Source organism: Heptranchias perlo, chromosome 21 (genome assembly GCF_035084215.1).
Source record: "Heptranchias perlo isolate sHepPer1 chromosome 21, sHepPer1.hap1, whole genome shotgun sequence".
NCBI lineage: Eukaryota > Metazoa > Chordata > Chondrichthyes > Hexanchiformes > Hexanchidae > Heptranchias > Heptranchias perlo.
The window spans coordinates 33,771,898-33,793,197 of record NC_090345.1 but is presented as its reverse complement, the minus strand read 5'-3'; the positions used below and the strand labels follow the sequence as shown (position 1 = coordinate 33,793,197).

General features: G+C 44.2%; 1 protein-coding gene across 2 annotated transcripts in view; it reads right to left on the bottom strand.

Moving 5' to 3' along the window:
- blnk (B cell linker) overlaps positions 1-21,300 on the bottom strand; it is a 161,865-nt gene that overhangs the window by 106,080 nt on the left and 34,485 nt on the right. For both annotated transcript variants that reach the window (XM_068002428.1, XM_068002429.1), the window contains exon 3: positions 14,033-14,079. In XM_068002428.1, coding sequence (XP_067858529.1) covers positions 14,033-14,079 — 47 coding nt within the window. The remainder of the gene's footprint in view (positions 1-14,032; positions 14,080-21,300) is intronic.

Below are 21,300 nucleotides of genomic sequence, written 5' to 3'. Positions count from 1 at the left end.
CCCACGATCACCGACACCCCCCCAACGTTCTCCGACCCCCTCTCACGATCTCCGACCCCCTCTCACGATCTCCGACCCCCTCTCACGATCTCCGATCCCCCCGTCACGATCTCCAATCCCCCCGTCACGATCTCCGCTCTCTGTGATGATCCCACCCTGACCTCCCTGATGACTGAGCCCCCGATGACTGACCCCCTGATGACCTCTGATGACTGACCACCCCTTATGTCTGAGCCCCCGATGACCCCTGGTGACTGACCATCCCTGGATTGAGCCTCCCGATGATTGAGACCCTGATAACTGACCCCACCCAACGACCCCTGATGACTGACCACCCCTGATGACTGAGCCCCCGATGACTGAGCCCCTCGATGACCCCCGACCCTCCCCATCCCCCAATGACGCTTTAGCTGCTCGCATCCTCGTCCTTCCTCTTCTCCTGTCTGACTTAGGCCAGCCTGTCAATCAGGCTGGCCTGTTGGGCGGGAAACCGTTAAAATAAACAAAAGACATCCTTCCGGGTTTCCCATCAGGAATTCCACCCCCCCCGGCCCACTTCCTGGCTCCCTGATAAAATCATGCCCAAAGAGTTTTCAACACACCCTACAAAAAGACAATTGTAAACAATTTTACAACACCAAGTTATAGTCCAGCAATTTTATTTTAAATTCACAAGCTTTCGGAGGCTTCCTCCTTCCTCAGGTGAACGAAATGAAATCCTCGAAATGAAATCGCATTTATAATTCACAGAACAATGCTTGGTGATTACAGACAGTTTTTTCAACTGCCCGTCGCCAAGGCAATCAGTGTGCAGACAGACAGGTGTTACCTGCAAGGTCTCAGAATATACAAATCACCAAAAAAAAAACAACAAACAAAAAAAAACAGAGATAGAGAGGTAGAAACATAGAAAAGACAGCAATGTCTTTTCTATGTTTCTACCTCTCTATCTCTGTTTTTTTTTGTTTGTTGTTTTTTTTTTGGTGATTTGTATATTCTGAGACCTTGCAGGTAACACCTGTCTGTCTGCACACTGATTGCCTTGGCGACGGGCAGTTGAAAAAACTGTCTGTAATCACCAAGCATTGTTCTGTGAATTATAAATGCGATTTCATTTCGAGGATTTCATTTCGTTCACCTGAGGAAGGAGGAAGCCTCCGAAAGCTTGTGAATTTAAAATAAAATTGCTGGACTATAACTTGGTGTTGTAAAATTGTTTACAATTGTCAACCCCAGTCCATCACCGGCATCTCCACATCATGGCTACAAAAAGACAGGCATAGCTGGACCCATGCAGGTTCCCGTAACAACACTTTTATTTCATTCCCCTGAACCGCAGATTTTGTGATGCATCTGTGGATGTTTATTCACTGAAATGAGGGCTGGAGGGAAGGGACTCCTGGGGACTGAGAACCAAAAGCTCTGTACGAGGTGGTACAAACATCATGAAAGAAGGTTGCTGAGACAGTCAGTGCAAACTCCCAGCATCACAATCACTGCCACACAGAACAGGAACAGGTTCAATGACCTCACAAGCACCGTTCCACATTCACACGCTATAAAAATAATAAGAGGCATGACTCAACTCCTGGAAACAATAATGTGCCTTGTCAACTCCATACCACTGTGTAAACTCACATTGCAAGACATAATGGCTAGTCTTGAAGGAGAGGTGTTTAAAGGGAGTCTGTACCTGCAGGCATTCTAACCAAGGTTTGGATACAGACACCTGGGTGTACAGAAGTGTAATTACCAACCAGATTCCTTCATCACTGTGTTCTGTTGTTATAAAGGCAAATGTTGCACACAACTAGCAAAAAAAAGTACAACTGGAGGAGCTACAGACAGTTTTTGAAGTTTGAGTGCACATGAGGAAGCTTTGCAACTCATTGGAAAGCACACAGGATAGGTTGTGGGAGATGGGGACATAGGAGGCAAAGTGCCAAGAGCAGGTTGGTAAAGGCTGGATAAGGAGGAGCACAGTTAGTTTTAGCTTCATGTGGCATGTCAAAGTATTTAAATGGACAATGATTCAGCCACTATTTCTTTAAAGAGATGTGACTATTTATGTAGCTAACAAAGCTTTTGTATTTTTAAAATCCTTGGGGATGGCTAAGAGAAAGAGGAGAACTGGTCAGAGGAGCACTTCAGGCTGCACAACTCCTGCCTCACCCGCACCAACTCCTTAATGGCAACTTGCACGTTCTCGCACCAGCCCAGAGATATCCACTCGGGAGGAAGTAGTTAGTGAGTCGGATGGGTTTTCACTGGGTGAAGCACTAAGCATTGGTATACGAGGCTGTAGGAGATGGAGAGAGGGAACAAGCTGGGAATTGAGATCTTATGGGCCCAAACTCAAAATGAGCAATTATTCTGGAGCACAGATCTCATGTTCAGACAGTGAGGACAGGTTCCACACATACGATTGAGATGATGGAGAAGCAGAAGAAATCCACTATATGCATCTGTAACACAATGTATGAAGTTTGTCATACCATGCAGAACACCCTGGAGAGTGCGGAAGTCTAGGAGATATCTGCAGCAATGAGGAGCCAGAGACAGGGACTAAGGACACTGGTGGCTTCCAGAGTGGCAGCTACTACTGCCTCAGCAGATGCAACACTTGCATGGGGCTTTCAAGACTTGATTGGAGCTATTCAATCTGTGCTCACCCTGACCAATAGTGCATCAGAGCCTTTACAAAGCACAAGTGGACAGTAACGAACATTAATAAATGGCACTACCTCTCATGAGAGTGACAATAAGCCCACTTCCTTAAGGCACCCACCAAAGCCAGCATATGAGAAAGCTTCAGTACCCCTTGACATTGTAAGAGAGAGGCAACGGAAGCAGAACCCTCAAGGACAGCAGCTTAGCTGAGATGAGAGTCAGCTCAGTCTTCAAGGGTTGCAGGGGAATCTTTCCAGCCACCCACTCCTCAACCTCATATCACTCAGGAAGCACCTCACAGAATGAGATATAATAGGAACATGGAGTAGATATAGCCCATTATGAGGTAGCTGACCCTGAAATTAAATGTGGTTAGGGTGTGATCAGGGTGGGCGGCTATTGGTACTGGTGAGTTTTTCAGAGCAAAATTATGGTGGCCGTTTTTTGGGCTGGGACTGTGGTGGTAAGTCACACCAGTCCATTTTAATCCTTTTAGTGCTGCCAAACCACCCAGAAATAGGTTGTTTAGCAAAAGAAAATCCAGGCCTACACATACACAATGAAGGAGCACAAAGTGACATTTTTAGGGTAAGGATAGATCCTCATTGAACATGTGAGAGACGTTGCTAAGGTATCTCTAATAAAGCAAAACACCACATCAGGGTTTCAGTAAATAACCTAGGCTGACTTTCCAGTGCAGTACTGAGAAAGTGTGGGTTGTTAGAGATTAAATTTTATCTGATGTCCTGCCTGCTTTTGGATGGATGTTAAAGATTGAATGGCACTATTGAAGAGAAATAGGGAGTTCTCCCAGTGTCCTCATCAACATTCCTCCCTCAATCAATACCAACAAAAAAAATATTAACTGGTTATTCATCTGATTGCTGTTTGTGGGATCTTGCTATGTGCAAAATGGCTGTCGTGCTTGTCTACAAAACAACAATCACTGAAGATCATATGATTAGACATTCATATGCCTACTAGGAATTCATTTTTGGTTGGTATATCCACATTCTCTTTGTCCTTTAATGCTGCCTTTTCCCACTCACTCATCCACTCACTCACTCATCCTCACTCATTCACCCTCACTCACTCTCACTCAACCTCACTCACCCTCACTCTCACTCACCCTCATACATTCACTCTCATTTAGTCACTCTCACCCTCACTCACTCATCCTCTCTCACTCATCCTCATTCATTCACCCTCACTCATTCACTCTCACTCACTCACTCATTAATGAATTCTAGTATTGCCAACCAAGCACACTCTGCAAAAATTTGGGATGCTTTTATGTATTTCAAGTGGAGTCAGTAAGCAGGAAGTTCTTGTTGATCTCCGGGCACTGGATATCACCAGAGAAGGGTCACCTAAAATGGAAGGTGTTCACATGCAGGGAAGGGGCTAAAATAGGCTTATGTCTGACAAGTAGGCATTATTTTTACTATTTTTTTTAGAATACCTAGATTAGGGAAATACTTTGAATTCACAGTATCCCCCACATGCTCCCTTTTCTTTAAACAAAACTTCAACAATTGTGTTATTGGTTTCCTAACAGCTTTCCTCTTCAGAAAAAAATGCTGCTTCCTTACATTCAGAGTAATTACAGCGTCACAACGAGAAGCAATCAAAAGCTGAACTTCCACATGTTGTACTCTGGCCCAATGCCTGATAAAGAGAAACCATTAGCATCTGGATTGAATACAAGTCTCGACCTGTACAAACAAAGCAAAGTAAGCCAGTAGCCAGTGTTCAGTCTACAAGTTCAATTTTTTTTTGAAAGAAATGGTTACTGAATTAAAAAAAACACAACAAGCTGACAACAGAATGGGTGCTTAGGAGTGTGGCAGTACTTAGGAGTTGTGACAGCATTCTGGAGGGACAAGGAGTCCGGAGGACTGGGGGGGGGGGGAGGTCAGCAGCATTTGGAAGGGTTCTGGCAGGCCTTAGCTGACTGGCAACATTTGGGTGGGTGGGAGGAGAAATAGAGCATCAGGCAGCACCTGGGGGAGATGGGACTGGTAACAGTCAGGGAAAGAGTGGGGTAGATAAGCACAAGAGTTCAAGCTCAGGAGATCAGTAGTTATTTGAGTCAATCTGATTTTTTTTGTCCTACAGATATGCAATGTTTTTGAGGTGTCATTCCTCTGAGAGGTACAGTGATCTGGGTGCATGTTAAGTTGTAAACCTTTCAGATACACTAAAGATTTCCTGTGGTTTTGCCCACATATAATCCAAGACTTGAAGCATGGTTTCATCCTCCTGTGGTAGATGTTAGGTATTTGCTTGAGGTGCAAAGACTTAATTTATTCTTCCCGCCTGCCTCCCCAAGTCTTGTATCTCAGGTATTTACAGGATTTGAACAGATAGTTTTGCTCTTGCAGATGAATTCGTATGAGGGGGCGTGGGGGTGGGGGTGGGAGAGGATTTTAACACCCGAACAGGAGCTACATTGGGAGGCTCAGTCCATTTAAACAACTGGGCCTTATTAAAATCCTATCAGCTGACTGCCTGCCTGAAACGGGCATCCAGAGGCAGCTTGCCAGCTTTGGGCCTACGAAGATCGGACGGCCCAGAGACGCCAGGCTGGTAGTCAGGTAAGTTGCGGGTGGGGAGTTCGGTAAGGTTTCGCGGGTGGGATGGGGGGGGTGGGGGGTAACCTGGCCGGCAGCAGCCCAAACTTTCTTTGGCCTGGTGAAGCACTCCTGCAAATATAAGTTTTATACTTTACATGGTGTCCGCCGGGTGTCCACCAGGTTTTATTGAGCAGGGTGTCTGTGGCCAAGTGACCTACTCAGTCTGCAGTTACAATAGCACCGGGGTCCTTTCTAAGTGGTAGGCCCTCGATTTGCATATATTTACGAGGCTCCCGTGTGAATTAGGTGGACAAATGTAACCCCCACTATTTAAAAAAGGAGGGAGAGAAAAAACAGAAACTACAGACCGGTTAGCCTAACATCAATAGTGGGGAAAATGCTAGAATCTATTATAAAGGATGTGATAACAGAACACTTGGAAGGCATTAATGGGATTGGACAAAGTCAGCATAGGTTTATGAAAGGGAAATCATGCTTAACAAATCTACTGGAGTTTTTTGAGGAGGTAACTAGTAGAATAGATAGGGGAGAACCAGTGGATGTGCTGTACTTGGATTTTCAGAAGGCTTTTGATAAGGTCCCACACAAGAGGTTAGTGTGCAAAATTAAAGCACATGGGATTGGGGGTAATATATTGGCATGGATTGAGAATTGGTTGACAGACAGGAAACAGAGAGTAGGAATAAATGGGTCTTTTTCTGGGTGGCAGGCAGTGACTAATGGGGTACCGCAGGGATCAGTGCTTGGGCCCCAGCTATTCACAATATATATCAATGATTTGGATGAGGGAACTGAATGTAACATTTCCAAGTTTGCAGATGACACAAAGCTGGGGTGGAATGTGAGCTGTGAGGTGGATGCAAAGAGGCTCCAATGTGATTTAGATTAGTTGGGTGAGTGGGCAAGAACTTGGCAGATGCAATATAACGTGGATAAATGTGAGGTTATCCACTTTGGTTGTAAAAACAGAAAGACAGATTATTATCTGAATGGTGATAGATTGGGAAAAGGGGAGGTGCAATGAGACCTGGGTGTCCTTGTACACCAGTCACTGAAAGCAAGCATTCAGATGCAGCAAGCAGTTAGGAAGGCGAATGGTATGTTGGCGTTCATTGCAAGAGGATTTGAGTACAGGAACAGGGATGTCTTACTGCAGTTGTACAGGGCCTTGGTGCGACCACATCTGCAGTACTGTGTGCAGTTTTGGTCTCCTTATCTGAGGAAGGATGTCCTTGCCATGGAAGGAGTGCAACAAAGGTTTACCAGACTGATTCTTGGGATGGCAGGACTGATGTATGAGGAGAGATTGGGTCGACTAGGCCTATATTCACTAGAGGTTAGAAGAATGAAAGGTGATTTCATCGAAACATATAAAATTCTAACAGGACTAGTTGGACTAGATGCAGGGAGGATGTTCCCGATGGATGGGGAATCCATAACCACGGGTCACAGTCTCAGGATATGGGGTATGCCATTTAGAACCGAGATGAGGAGAGGTGAACCTGTGGAATTCTCTACCACAGAAGGCAGTGGAGGCCAAGTCATTAGATGTATTCAAGAAGGAGATAGATATATTTCTTATTGGTAAAGGGATCAAGGGATATGGGGGAACAGGGTACTGAGTTAGACGATCAGCCATCTCACTCTCCAACCAGTATTCAGTTCTGGGTACTGGTGGGGGAGAGGGTTCCTCTGGGGAGTGCAGCCAGAGCCAAGTCCAAAGCACCATGTACAGGGGGGGAGGAGAAAGGTCGAGACAGCAATTGTGATAGGGGATTCTATAGTTAGGGGAGCAGACAAGCGTTTCTGCGGCCGCAAAAATGATTCCAGGATGATATGTTGCCTCCCTGGTGCCAGGGTCATGGATGTCACTGAATGGCTGCAGGACATTCTGAAGGGGGAGGGTGAACAGCCAGAAGTCATGGTACATACGACGTAGGTAAAAAGAGGGATGAGGTCCTGCAAGCAGAATATAAGGAGTTAGGAAATAAGTTAAAAAGCAGGACCTCGAGGGTAGTAATCTCAGGATTACTCCCAGTGCCACGTGCTAGTGAGTATAGGAATAGGAGAATAGATCAGATGAATGCGTGGCTGGAGTGTTGGTGCAGGAGGGAGGAATTTAGATTCCAGAGGAATTGGGACTGATTCTGGGGAAGGTGGGACCTGTACAAGCCGGACGGGTTGCACAGCAACAAATCCAGGTCTAATATCCTTGCGGGGGTGTTTGCTACTGCTGTTGGGGAGGGTTTAAACTAGAGTGGCGGGGGATGGGAACCTGAGTCAGAAGGGAGTAAAGTTGAAAGCAGCAAGAGAGGGGAGGACCGAGGGGAAATTTACAAAACAAATAGTACAAATAGTTGTTCAAGAACAAGTGAAAGGGAAAAGTGTAGAGCAGCAGAAAGAGAGTGAACTTTAGGCACTAAAGATAAAGTGAAAACTAGAAAGTGTAAAGCGATTAACCCAGCATCAGAACTGAAGGTCAGGCTAGTGAAGAGTTCTATATACAAACGCACTGAGTATAAGGAATAAATTAAATGAACTACAGGCACAAATTCAAATTGGAGGGTATGACATGATAGCTATTACTGAGACATGGCTGCAGGATGGTCAGGATTGGGAACTAAATATACCAGGTTATAAGGTCTACAGGAGAGATAGGGAAAATGGAAGAGGGGGAGGAGTAGGCTTAGTGATTAGAGATGAAATCACTTCAATGATAAAGGAGGATATAACGAGGGGTAAGCAGCCAACAGAGACCTTGTGGGTTGAATTGAGAAATAGGAAAGGATCTAAGACTATAGTGGGAGTTGTGTATAGGACCCCTGGCAGCAGCTCTGAAGTGCTAGATTGTATAAATGCAGAGATTAGACAAGCATGTAAGAAAGGCATAGTGGTCTTAATGGGGGACTTTAACCTTCACATAGATTGGGAAAAGCAGACTAGCAACTGTCAGAACGGTAGTGAATTTCTTGAGTGTGTTCGGGATAGCTTTCTACAGCAGTATGTCCAAGAGGCAACAAGGGGGCAAGCCATACTAGATTTAGTAATGAGTATCCTAGAGGCAACAAGGGGACAAGCCATATTAGATTTAGTAATGAGTAATGAACCAGATTTAGTTAACAGCTCAACTGTGCGTGAACATCTATCCAATAGCGATCATAACATGATCGAGTTCAAGGTAGTGTTTGAAAGGGAAAAAAATGAATCAGCTGCTAAGATTCTAGACTTGGGTAAGGCCGACTTCAATGGGATGAGACAGAGACTGTCCACAGTAAATTGGGCAAATCTGTAAAATGACTGATGATCAGTGGGAAATGTTTAAAGACACATTTAATGTGATACAGAACCGGTTTATACCCCTGAGGGGCAAGAACTCTACTTACCAAAAAAAACAGCCATGGACAAACTAAAGAGGTAACGGACAGTATAAGACATAAGGAAAGGGCATACAAAAAGGCAAAAAATGGCACAGATCCTGGCAAATGGGAAAGATACAAAGATCAACAAAGGGTCACAAAACAGATAGTAAGAGCTACAAAAAGAGAGTATGAAAAGAAACTTGCAAGGGTATCAAATCCAATACGAAGAACTTTTATAGTTACATTAGGAAAAAAAGGGTGGTCAGGAGCAGTATTGGCCCCTTCAAAACTTAAAGTGGGGATATTGTCATTGACAATGGGGAAATGGCGGACATGTTGAACAATTACTTTGCTTCAGTATTTACAGTAGAAAAATAGGATAGCATGCTGGAAATCCCAAGAAAACTAATATTGAATCGGGGACAGGGACACAATATAATTAACATACGTAAAACAACAGTAATGAAGAAAATAATAGCACTAAAGAGTGACAAATCCCCAGATGGTTTCCATCCCAGGGTTTTGAAGAAAGTAGGTGAGCACATTGCAGAAGCCCTAACTATAATCTTTCAAAGTTCTCTAGATTCAGGAACTGTCCCTCTGGATTGGAAAACTGCACGTCACTCCGCTTTTTAAGAAAGGAGAGAGAGGGAAACCATGGAATTATAGATCAGTTAGCCTAACATCTGTTGTGGGGAAAATTCTGGAGTCTATATTTAAGGATAGGGTGACTGAACACCTAGAGAATTTTCAGTTAATCAGAGAAAGCCAGCATGGATTTGTGAAAGGTAGGACGTGCTTGACAAACCTGATTGAATTTTTTGAAGAGGTGACTAATATAGTGGACGGGGGAATGTCAATGGATGTTATTTATATGGACTTCCAGAAGGCATTTGATAAAATCCCACATAAGAGACTGTTAGCTAAGATAGAAGCCCATGGAATCGAGGGAAAAGTACGGACTTGGTTAGGAAGTTGGCTGAGCGAAAGGCGACAGAGAGTAGGGATAATGGGTAGGTACTCACATTGGCAGGATGTGACTAATGGAGTCCCGCAGGGATCTGTCTTGGGGCCTCAATTATTCACAATATTTATTAACGACTTAGATGAAGGCATAGAAAGTCTCATATCTAAGTTTGCCGATGACACAAAGATTGGTGGCATTGTAAGCAGTGTAGATGAAAACATAAAATTACAAAGGGATATTGATAAATTAGGTGAATGGGCAAAACTGTGGCAAATGGAATTAAATGTAGGCAAATGTGAGGTCATCCACTTTAGATCCAAAAAGGATAGAACAGGGTACTTTCTAAATGGTAAAAAGGGACTTAGGGGTTCAGGTACATAGATCATTGAAGTGTCATGAACAGGTGCAGAAAATAATCAAAAAGGTTAATGGAATGCCTTTATATCAAGAGGACTAGAGTTCAAGGGGGCAGAAGTTATGCTGCAGCTATACAAAATCCTGGTTAGACCGCACCTGGAATACTGTGAGCAGTTCTGGGCACCGCACCTTCGGAAGGACATACTGGCCTTGGAGGGAGTGCAGCGCAGGTTTACTAGAATGATACCCAGACTTCAAGGGTTAAGTTACAAGGAGAGATTACACAAATTGGGGTTGTATTCTCTAGAGTTTCGAAGGATAAGGGGTGATCTGATCGAAGTTTATAAGATATTAAGGGGAATAGATAGGGTGGATAGAGAGAAACTATTTCCGCTGGTTGGGGATTCTAGGAGTAGGGGTCACAGTCTAAAAATTAGAGCCAGACCTTTCAGGAGTGAGATTAGAAAACATTTCCACACACAAAGGATGGTAGAAGTTTGGAACTCTCTTCCGCAAACGCCAATTGATACTAGCTCAATTGCTAAATTTAAATCTGAGATAGATAGCTTTTTGGCGACCAGAGGTATTAAGGGATATGGGCCAAAGGCAGGTATATGGAGTTAGATCACAGATCAGCCATGATCTTATCAAATGGCGGAGCAGGCACGAGGGGCTGAATGGCCTACTCCTGTTCCTATATTCCTATGTTCCTATGATCATTTTGAATGGCGGAGCAGGCCCGAAGGGCCGAATGGCCTACTCTTGCTCCTATTTTCTATGATTCTATGACACCTCAGCCGCCCAAGAAAACAGCGGTGTTAAAATGGCCGCGGTGGGAGGGGGCGGGGGGGGGGGGGCGCGGAAAACGTCCGATAAGTTTACTCCTTGGATTTTAATTCTTGTTCCGCCCAGTGTCCAGCAGGCGGAAGAAGTTAAAATTCCCCCCTATCGTCTCTGTTGAAGCAGTGCACCAGGGAGATATTTCCCACTGGCGAGTATACAGTGACCAGGACCTTGAACAGGTGATCATTCGCCATGGTCGGATCCTGATTGACTGACTCTGGCCACAACAAGTTCTAAGCGTTTTCCTCTAGCCATATGCCCCAGGGTGCACACTGTTGACTAGAAATTCGGGCACATGCCCAGTATGGTGAGGTCCGAGGTGCCCCTGATATTGGGCCTCGGATCTCATTGTAATTGAGCCGGTGTGGTGCAATAGCCCACCGGTAAAGACTAGAGTCCCAATTTCTAGGCTATTGTTCCTCCGAAGATGGATTACTGTTTGTTCCTTGATCCCTTGGTTCCACTAGCAGCATATATGTCAACCTAGAAAACTATCAAAAACTAACCAACAGCTTTAAAAAAAGCTGATGCTTCCCCAAAAAGCTGAACCAGTGAAGAATAGTTCTGACATGTAAAAACAAAGGGCTTTGTAACTTGAGCCATACGCAACATTGGAAAAAAAATGAAAGTAATTGAAAGCCTGAAGGGGAAATCCAAACATCGAAAACACAAAATGGTGCATTTTTAAAGGGGTCCAGGTGCATTTAAAATTTTTACATTAAAAGTGATACATTCTGGTGCATTTTAAGCACTTCTATACTTCACAATTAATAGATTTTTAATCTAAAAAAAAGAAAATCAAAGTGACATTTGGATTTTCAACTGACCAGCTAGCCTATCACTTACCCAACAGTCACTCTCTCACATCCATCCCTCACTACCCTAGCCCTCTATCTCCTTTCAGCGCAGTTCACAGAGGCTGTACACTCCATCTAACTCCTTACCCTTTCACAGAGACATCCTCTTCTCCTCCATTGCTCCCAGTTCATACTGGCATTCTCCTCCCTCTCCTTCATCAATTCCATCTGTCACTTTTCTCTCCCTTCAACCCAGTTAAGCTCTCACTCTTCCAGTCTGCCAGTGCAAGTTGGCGCTCTAGAGTTCATGTTGGCACTCTCCCTCCCCACTCTCTCTCAGTCAATGCTAGCACTCTTCTTTCTCCCACCCTAAAATGTTGCTTTTCCCTTCACCCCCTCCCAGCATTGCCCTTTCCCCATCCCCTTTATTGCCAATCATGCCTTCCTTCATTGTTATCTATTTCCCCCTGCAATTGCCATTCACTTCCCCCTTTCATTACCATCCTCCTTTGAATGCCACCTTCCTCCTTCAATTGTCATCCATTTGCCCCATTCTATTGCCATCCATTCGTGCTAATCCTATCAGAGTCCAGCTCCTAATATACTGGGCTGGGTCACTCCTCTCCACGCCCTAATGGAATGGCGGAGATTCCCGGGTCTCTGTATACTATAGGCCCAGCCCATGCTGTATTTTATCAGCAAATGCTAATACACTGACCAGACCCCCAAAGTGCTGTCAGCTTGAAATGCTTGGCATCAGCAGCTGCTACTTCATTCACTGTAACCCTGCTGATTGGTACTCTGCAAAAATTACTCGGCCTTACCACCTCTCGCCCTTCCTTCAAAAGCCTCATAAAGCCTTGCTCTTTGACTATGCTTTCAGTCCACCGTTAACTCTTCCTGTCTACTTCACAGTTTCCTCTTTATGTTCTTGTAAAGTGACATTTCTCTACATGAAAGTTAATTTTTTAAAATTCGCTTATGGGATGTGGGCGTCGCTGGCGAGGCCGGCATTTATTGTCCATCCCTAATTGCCCTTGAGAAGGTGGTGGTGAGACGCCTTCTCGAACCGCTGCAGTCCGTGTGGTGAAGGTTCTCCCACAGTGCTGTCAGGAAGGGAGTTCCAGGATTTTGACCCAGCGACGATGAAGGAACGGCGATATATTTCCAAGTCGGGATGGTAAGTGACTTGGAGGGGAAAGTGCAGGTGGTGTTGTTCCCATGTACCTGCCGCCCTTGTCCTTCTAGGTGGTAGAGGTCGCGAGTTTGGGAGATGCTGTCGTAGAAGCCTTGGCGAGTTGCTGCAGTGCATCCTGTGGATGGTACACACTGCAGCCGATGGTGAAGGGAGTGAATGTTTAGGGTGGTGGATGGGGTGCCAATCAAGCGGGCCGCTTTGTCCTGGATGGAGTCGAGCTTCTTGAATGTTGTTGGAGCTGCACTCATCCAAGCAAGTGGAGAGTATTCCAACACACTCCTGACTTGTGCCTTGTAGATGGTGGAAAGGCTTTGGGGAGTCAGGAGGTGAGTCACTCACTGCAGAATCCCCAGCCTCTGACCTGCTCTTGTAGCCACAGTATTTATGTGGCTGGTCCAGTTAAGTTTCTGGTCAATGGTGACCCCCAGGATGTTGATGGTGGGGGATTCGGCGATGGTAATGCCGTTGAATGTCAAAGGGAGGTGGTTAGACTCTCTCTTGTTGGAGATGGTCATTGCCTGGCACTTCTCTGGCGTGAATGTTACTTGCCACTTATGAGTCCAAGCCTGGATGTTGTCCAGGTCTTGCTGCATGCAGGCTCGGACTGCTTCATTATTTGAGGGGTTGCGAATGGAACTGTGCAATCATCAGCGAACATCCCCATTTCTGACCTTATGATGGAGGGAAGGTCATTGATGAAGCAGCTGAAGATGGTTGAGCCTTGGACACTGCCCTGAGGAACTCCTGCAGCAATGCCCTGGGGTGAGATGATTGGCCTCCAACAACCACTACCATCTCCCTTTGTGCTAGGTATGACTCCAGCAATTGGAGAGTTTTCCCCCTGATTCCCATTGACTTCAATTTTACTAGGGCTCCTTGGTGCCACACTCGATCAAATGCTGCCTTGATGTCAAGGGCAGTCACTCTCACCTCACCTCTGGAATTCAGCTCTTTTGTCTATGTTTGGACCAAGACTATAGTGAGGTCTGGAGCCCAGTGGTCCTGGCGGAACCCAAACTGAGGATCGGTGAGCAGGTTATTGGTGAGTAAGTGCCGCTTGATAGCACTGTCGATGACACCTTCCATCACTTTGCTGATGATTGAGATTAGACTGATGGGGCGGTAATTGGCTGGATGAAAGTTAATTAAAGAAAATGCAAGAATATGTGCCATTAAAAAGCACCTTCAATCATTTGCACAGTCAGGACATATAAAGTATTAACAAAGAGAAAAATTCCACTCACGGGTAGTCTATTACATTGAATCGGTTCTGAAGAATATCTGATGAATTCTGTAAAAAGGAAAAAGGCATTTATTTATATTTGCTTGTCCGTTAATGCTCTGTAAAACATTACATACAACATAGCAATTTACATTCTCATAAAAACCAAAGATAATTAGTAACAACAGCACATTACATAAAGGATTAAAAGGTTTATTGTTACTACAAAAAGGATGCATTCTTTTCTGGCCAAATTTTAAACCTTCCTACCAGTAAAGTGGTGATTGACACTATAGGTGCATCTTACAGATGAAGAACTGTATTGTTTTAAAGGTAAATCTATCGTGTTTTGGTAGCCTCCCTGATGGTTAGATTACTCCGTGCACTCCTTAATGTGGAACCGAGGAATACAACAACCACTTGCATTTATATAGCGCTTTAATGTAGAAAGCCATCCCAATGAGCTTCAAAGAGGCATAATAAAACAAAATTATTACACGATAGATTGAGAAAGGTCTCTGGTTCCATTGCCAGTCTGTGCTGAGCTAGCTGATCTCAGCTTGTGCGGGGGTGGGGGGGGGTTTACAAGTGGCCTCACTGATTCTGGGCAGAGACAGAAAAATCCTGAGTTCATTGCTGGTTGCTACCTAGTGGCGTTTGCTGAAAAATACACATGTGGATGTTGGGGGAACAGCTATGCTGTCTCCCCATTTTCCCCCATACTGGACGAATAGCCTCAAACCCATGAAGGGAAGGGTGAAAAAAACAGTTCTGATTTACGCAGAAGGCGGTGAATGTATGGAATGGACTGCCAAGGGAGGCAGTGGTGGCTGATCGTATCAGCAGATTCAAGAGGGGGCTAGATAAGTAGCTGGAGAAAAATTTGACGGAGGGATACAAGCGGAATCATGGGATATGATATTTGATACACAATTGTAATTCTCCAGTCCTCTACACCACCCCCATATCTAAGGAGGATTGGAAGATTATGGCCAGCACCTCTGCAATTTCCACCTTTACTTCCCTTAGCAACCCAAAACGCATCCCATCTGGATGGACCACATTCTGAACCTGAACATGCCGATGTTTCTATGCAACAGTCACTATCTAGACTTAGACATGGAGAAACAGCATTTGGGAAAGATACTGGAGGGCAACCAACATCTATGGATTAGTTATCGAAAAGAAAAAGGAGCAATTTAAAGTAAAAATACTTAATTGGAGGAGGGCCAATTTCAGTGGGTTGAGAACGGATCTGGCCCGAGTAAATTGGAATTGAAGATTGGCAGGCAAAACTGTAATCGAACAATGGGTGGCCTTTAAAGAGAACATGGTTTAGGTACAGTCTAAGTACATTCCTATGAGGGGGAAAGGTAGAGCAACCAAAGCCAGCGCCCCCTGGATGACGAAAGAGATAGAGAGTAAGATGAAGCAGAAAAAGGGGGTGTATGACAGATGTCAAATTGATAATACAATTGAGAACCAGGCTGAATATAGAAAGTTCAGAGGAGAAGTGAAAAAGGAAATAAGAGGGGCAAAGAGAGAGTATGAGAATAGATTGGCGGCTAACATAAAAGGGAATCCAAAAGTCTTCTAAACGTGTAATAAGAGGAGGGGTGGGGCCGACTAGAGACCAAAAAGGAGATCTACGCATGGAGGCAGAGGACATGGCTGAGGCACTAAATGAATCTGTCTTTACTAAGGAAGAAGATGCTGCCAAAGTCACGGTAAAAGAGGAGGTACTTGAGATACTGGATGGGCTAAAAATTGATAAAGAGGAGGCACTAGAAAGGCTGGTTGTACTTAAAGTAGTTAAGTCACCCGGTCCGGATGGGATGCATCCTAGGTTGCTAAGGGAAGTAAGGGTGGAAATTGCAGAGGTTCTGACCATAATCTTCCAATCCTCCTTAGATATGGGGGTGGTGCCAGAGGACTAGAGAATTACAATTGTTACACCGTTGTTCAAAAAAGGGTGTAAGAATAAACCCGGCAAATACAGGCCAGTCAGTGTAACCTCGATGGTGGAGAAGCTTTTAGAAACGATAATCCGGGACAAAATTAATAGTCACTTGGACAAGTATGGATTAATAAAGGAAAGCCAGCATGGATTTGTTAAAGGCAAATCGTGTTTAACTAACGTGATTGAATTTTTTGATGAGGTAACCGAGAGGGATTGATGTTGTGTATATGGACATTCAAACGGTGTTTGATAAAGTGCCGCATAATAGACTTGTCAGCAAAACTGAAGCTGATGGAATAAAAGAGCATAGATATAAAAGTGGTTAAGTGACAGGAAACAGAGAGTAGTGGTGAATGGTTATTTTTTGGACTCGAGGGAGGTGTGCAGTGGTTTTCTGCAAGGGTCAGTACTAGGACTACTGCTTTTTTTGATATATATTAATGACTTGGACTTAAGTGTACAAAGCACAATTTCAAAATTTGCAGATGATACAAAACTTGGAAGTGAAGTAAACAGTGAGGAGGATAGTAATAGACTTCAAGAGGACATAGACAGACTGGTGGAATGGGTGGACACATGGCAGATGAAATTTAATGCAGTGAAGTGTGAACTGATACATTTTGGCAAGAAGAAAGAGGAGAGGCAATATAAACTAAATGGTACAATTTGACAGGGAATGCAGGAACACAGAGATCTGGGGGGTATATGTACACAAATCTTCAAAGGTGGCAGAACAGGTTGAGAAAGTGGTTAAAAAAGCATACAGGATTCTGGGCTTTATAAATAGATAAATGATCTTATCGGGGGTGCGGTGAGGGGGGGAAGGGGAATTCCTGTTGGGAAACCCAGAAGTACGGGTTTTCCGGACATCCGTAGAATTTTAACATAAGGACGTTTTTTTTTGTACGTTTCCCACCTGACAGGTCAGCCTGATTGACAGGCTGGCCTCAGTCGAACGGCAGAAGTGGAAGGAAGTGTACATGTACAGGTAAGTGTTAGGTGGGGGGAGGGTCATCGGGGGGTCATCGTGGATCAATAACTGGGATGAGGGGGTGGGGGGGGTCAGTCATTGGGGGGGGGTCGGCGGTCACCATGGGAATCAGGGGTCAGTCATCAGGGGTCATCGGTGGGGGTCAGTCAGGGTGAGGGAAAAAATTTGCAGGGCTACGGGGAAGGAGTAGGGTAATGAGACGAACTGGATTACTCATACAAAGAGCCGGCACGGGCTTTATGGGCTGAATAGCCTCCTTCTGTGCTGTAACCATTCTATGATTCTATGATAACCCAATATGAGTTAGTGCCTTCAGGATAGGGAGGAATAGTTCCACATAAGAAATTACCATTTTTAATGTATTTGAACAATTTATAAGAAATGCTTGGAGTTTTTCTTAAATTGACTCCAAAATTACAGCAGACTGGTTAAAAATGGCTGACTCACCTCCTGACTCCTCAAAGCCTTTCCACCATCTACAAGGCACAAGTCAGGAGTGTGAGGGAATACTCTCCACTTGCCTGGATGAGTGCAGCTCCAATATCACTCAAGAAGCTTGACACCATCCAGGACAAAGCAGCCCGCTTGATTGGCACCCCATCCACCACCCTAAACATTCATTTCCTTCACCACCGCTGCACCTTGGTTGAAGTGTGTACCATCTACAAGATGCACTGCAGCAACTCGCCAAGGCTTCTTCAACAGCACCTCTCAAACCCGCGACCTCTACCAGCTACTAGGACAAGGGCAGCAGGCACATGGGAACAACACCACCTGCACATTCCCCTCCAAATCACACACCATCCCGTTCCTTCATCATCGCTGGGTCAAAATCCTGGAATTCCCTACCTAACAGCACTGTGGGAGAACCTTCACCACATGGACTGCAGCGGTTCAAAAAGGCGGCTCACCACCACCTTCTCTAGTGCAATTAGGGATGGGCAATAAATGCCGGCCTTGCCAGCGCGCCCACATCCCAGAACAAATTTTTTTAACAATTGCACTGTGGAGGCAGTGTCATTTTAACTGACTGAAATTAGGAAGGTCATAATTGACTTAAATTGTTAACTAAAGTAAAATTAGAAGTATTTTATTTTTTATAAAGACTAAAGCTAAAATAAAATTTGAGACTAAACTAAATGTAAATTATTTCTGGTCAATCGTCTACAACTTTGGGAACAGATAATGGAAATTGAAATGGACAAATAAAGCACTAATTTACTGTTTCTCAATATTTCTTGTGGCCTTGAGTTTCGTGAGAAGTGAAACAATATCTTTTGAGACACAAATTTTGAACAAATTCCTGAAAAAACTTGAATGATAGATTTTTTCCCAAGTCTATAAGTAAGACTCATACTTGATGCTCAGAGATGAGATAAAAACCAACATAAAAATTATTTTTGAGACTAAAACACTAGGAAGGCTCTTCCTAGTTTACGTTTTGCACCCACAGTTACACAGTGTAACATTAATGCTATGTGGTATGAAACTTAGCCCTGGATTGAGATAACATCTACAAAATGTTTAAAGAAATACTCCAGGCTGCACATTCGAATGTAAATAAACACAAATACATGAAGTTAAGAGAGATGTAAGAATCAACAGAATTCTTACTGTGAGTAGAACAAAATCTGTTGTGTCCCCCAGATATTTGGCTCCCAAAATATATCTCTCACAAAATATACTTTAATGATATGCCACCCATAGATCAAACTTACAGCTGATAACATCAAAAGTTTAACTCCTCTGAGTTATTCCTCTCAAAACAACCTCATGATGTGTCAACTCTCGCAATCACTTTCCGCACATCTGTTGCATCTCAGTCCTGGATAACTTTAATCAGACAATTTAGATCTCCCCCCTCCCCCACAGCCTAATTACAATAACAAAAATAAACTTTTTTCCAAACACTGTGGAAGTTAAATCGGATAACCTCCGAAACTGGGCGCGGGGGATGCGGTAGAGTATTGAACATTGGAAGATAAGAACAGGAGTAGGCCACTTAGCCCCTCAAGCCTGTTCCGCCATTCAATAAGATCATGATTGATCTGTGACCTAACTCCATATACCCGCCTTAGCCTCATATCCCTTAACAAAAATCTATCAATCTCAGATTTAAAATTAAAAATTGAGCTCGCATCAACTGCCGTTTGCAGAAGAGCGTTCCAAACTTCTACCATCCTCTGGATGTGGAAGTGTTCCCTAACTTCACTCCTGCAAGTCCTGGCTCTAATTTTTAGACTATGTCCCCTATTCCTAGCATTCAAGTATAGATGACCTCCAAAAACAGGTGCAAATACAAAATATTGGTGCAAATACATCAGCAGCCAGAAGCATTAATCCAGTGACTAACCTGTAACTCCTGCGTGATCCCTTTAAACAGCGCTGGTGGGAGGGCTCTCCATGCTGTTTACAACCTGTTCAGCTGTGTGAGGTTAAGATAGTGCGTTGGCTGGAGTGATGAGTTCCAAAACCGCATCTGTCTCTTTAAATCAGCGTTTCACACTGACCTAATGCATATTCTCCCTACTTTACATGCTGCCGGCGTTCGTTATCTGCGCATGTGCAAATGCCTTTACCAAGATGGCGCCCAGCACATATCACGCTAGATGTGTGTGCGCGCATTCCGGACGCCATTTTGGGTCCTTAGGAGGCTGCGTCATGCCTACAAAATGGGCGCTACGCGGCCCAAATTATAGCCCTATGTCTTACAGCGTAGCAAAAATATTGAAGCGAGAAATGAAAAAAAATGTAAGGAAACTGCTACATTCTTTCTTAAAAATACAAACTATAGTAGAATGCATGTAAGAGTCTCCTATTGGCTTTCAGAATTGTCACGTAATGAAATCACAGAGATGAAATGGCAAGTTGCAGAGATACACTAATGTCTCTATTATTAAATAAGATACAATGGGACGATTTTCAATTGCTGGCTGTCTAGTTCTTGGCTGAAAAATGGGCAGCTAGCAGTTGAAAATCGTACGTCATTCAGCCGCCCCATTGATGTCCATTGCCCCTCTGTAAATGGGCAAGCAGCCTGCCCGCCTGTTTCCGGCGGGTGGTTGCTGAAGTATGCAAATTGGGGTCCTATGTCGGTTGTAGGGTTCCAATTGCAATTTTCAGGCACATGTGGGTGGCGCCTCGCCTGTTTGTACCTGGTATTTGAGAGGCCTAACAAGTGGTCCCCTTAAAGGGACCGCTGAGGGTTGCTCTAAAATGTCCCAGGAAGATGAGGAATGCCCACTTCAAAGTAATTCACTGTATGTGTAGTACTTGAAACATTTCAGATATGATAACGATGCTATATAAATGCATTTTTTTCTTTGTAAGGGCACTAATGATATCTAGCAACACATCAACAATGCTGAAATGGAGAATTTTATGGGGGGCGGGGGAGAGATTTCAACATCTGCACATCATTTAAATTACTATGACACTAATTACAGGCAGCATTATTTCTGTTTTTCAATACAATGCTTGCATATGCTGATCTCATTTTTTGGACTGGCAAAAAAAAACTAGGGCCGATTTTCATTCTGCCCGTCCAGTGGAAAATGGCTGTAGTGAATTACCCTCTCCAATCCCGCAGCTGTCCTGTGGTTTGCAATTTTAACCTGCTCTTTTGAGCAGGCGAGTGGGTCACCCATCAGAAAGCAGGAGGGTACTTCTTTAATTATGCAGGTCAGGCTCTGATGACATCATTGGGGCTTGACTGCAATTTTACACAGGGTCTGTGCAGGGAGGCTGTCATGGCTTCCCTATCAGGACAACCTGGAGATAAGTAGATCCGGGACTAGAAAAGGTCCAGAAAGGTAAGTAATTTAAAAACAAATTCTGGTTTCTTCTGGGCCTAGAGAAACAGGAGTGCTCCTCCGAGCCCACAAGGAAACCTTGGGCCTTGTATATTGAAAAGATTTTCAATACATAGCAACTGTCAACATGCATTAGCCAAAGTCAACAAATTTGTTACTTCATTGTTAGTAATGCTCCCTCTCTTCTTTCCTTCATCCCTCCATTGGTGGCCATGCCTTTAGCTCTCTAGGCCCTAAGCTCTGGAATTCTCTCCCTAAACTTCTCTACCTCTCTCTTCCTTGAAGAAGCTCCTTAAAACCTACCTCTTTGACCAAGCTTTTGGTCACCTGTCTTAACATCTCCTTACGTTGCTCGGTGTCAAACTTTATTTGATAACGCTCCTATGAAGTGCCTTGGGATGTTTTACTACCTTAAAGGCGCTATATAAATGCAAGTTGTTGTAATATTTTAAATGACTCATTGACCTGGCTCACTAGTGTTACAACAGCCCAGTGCATTAATGTGTTACACATGAAGTTGTAAGCAA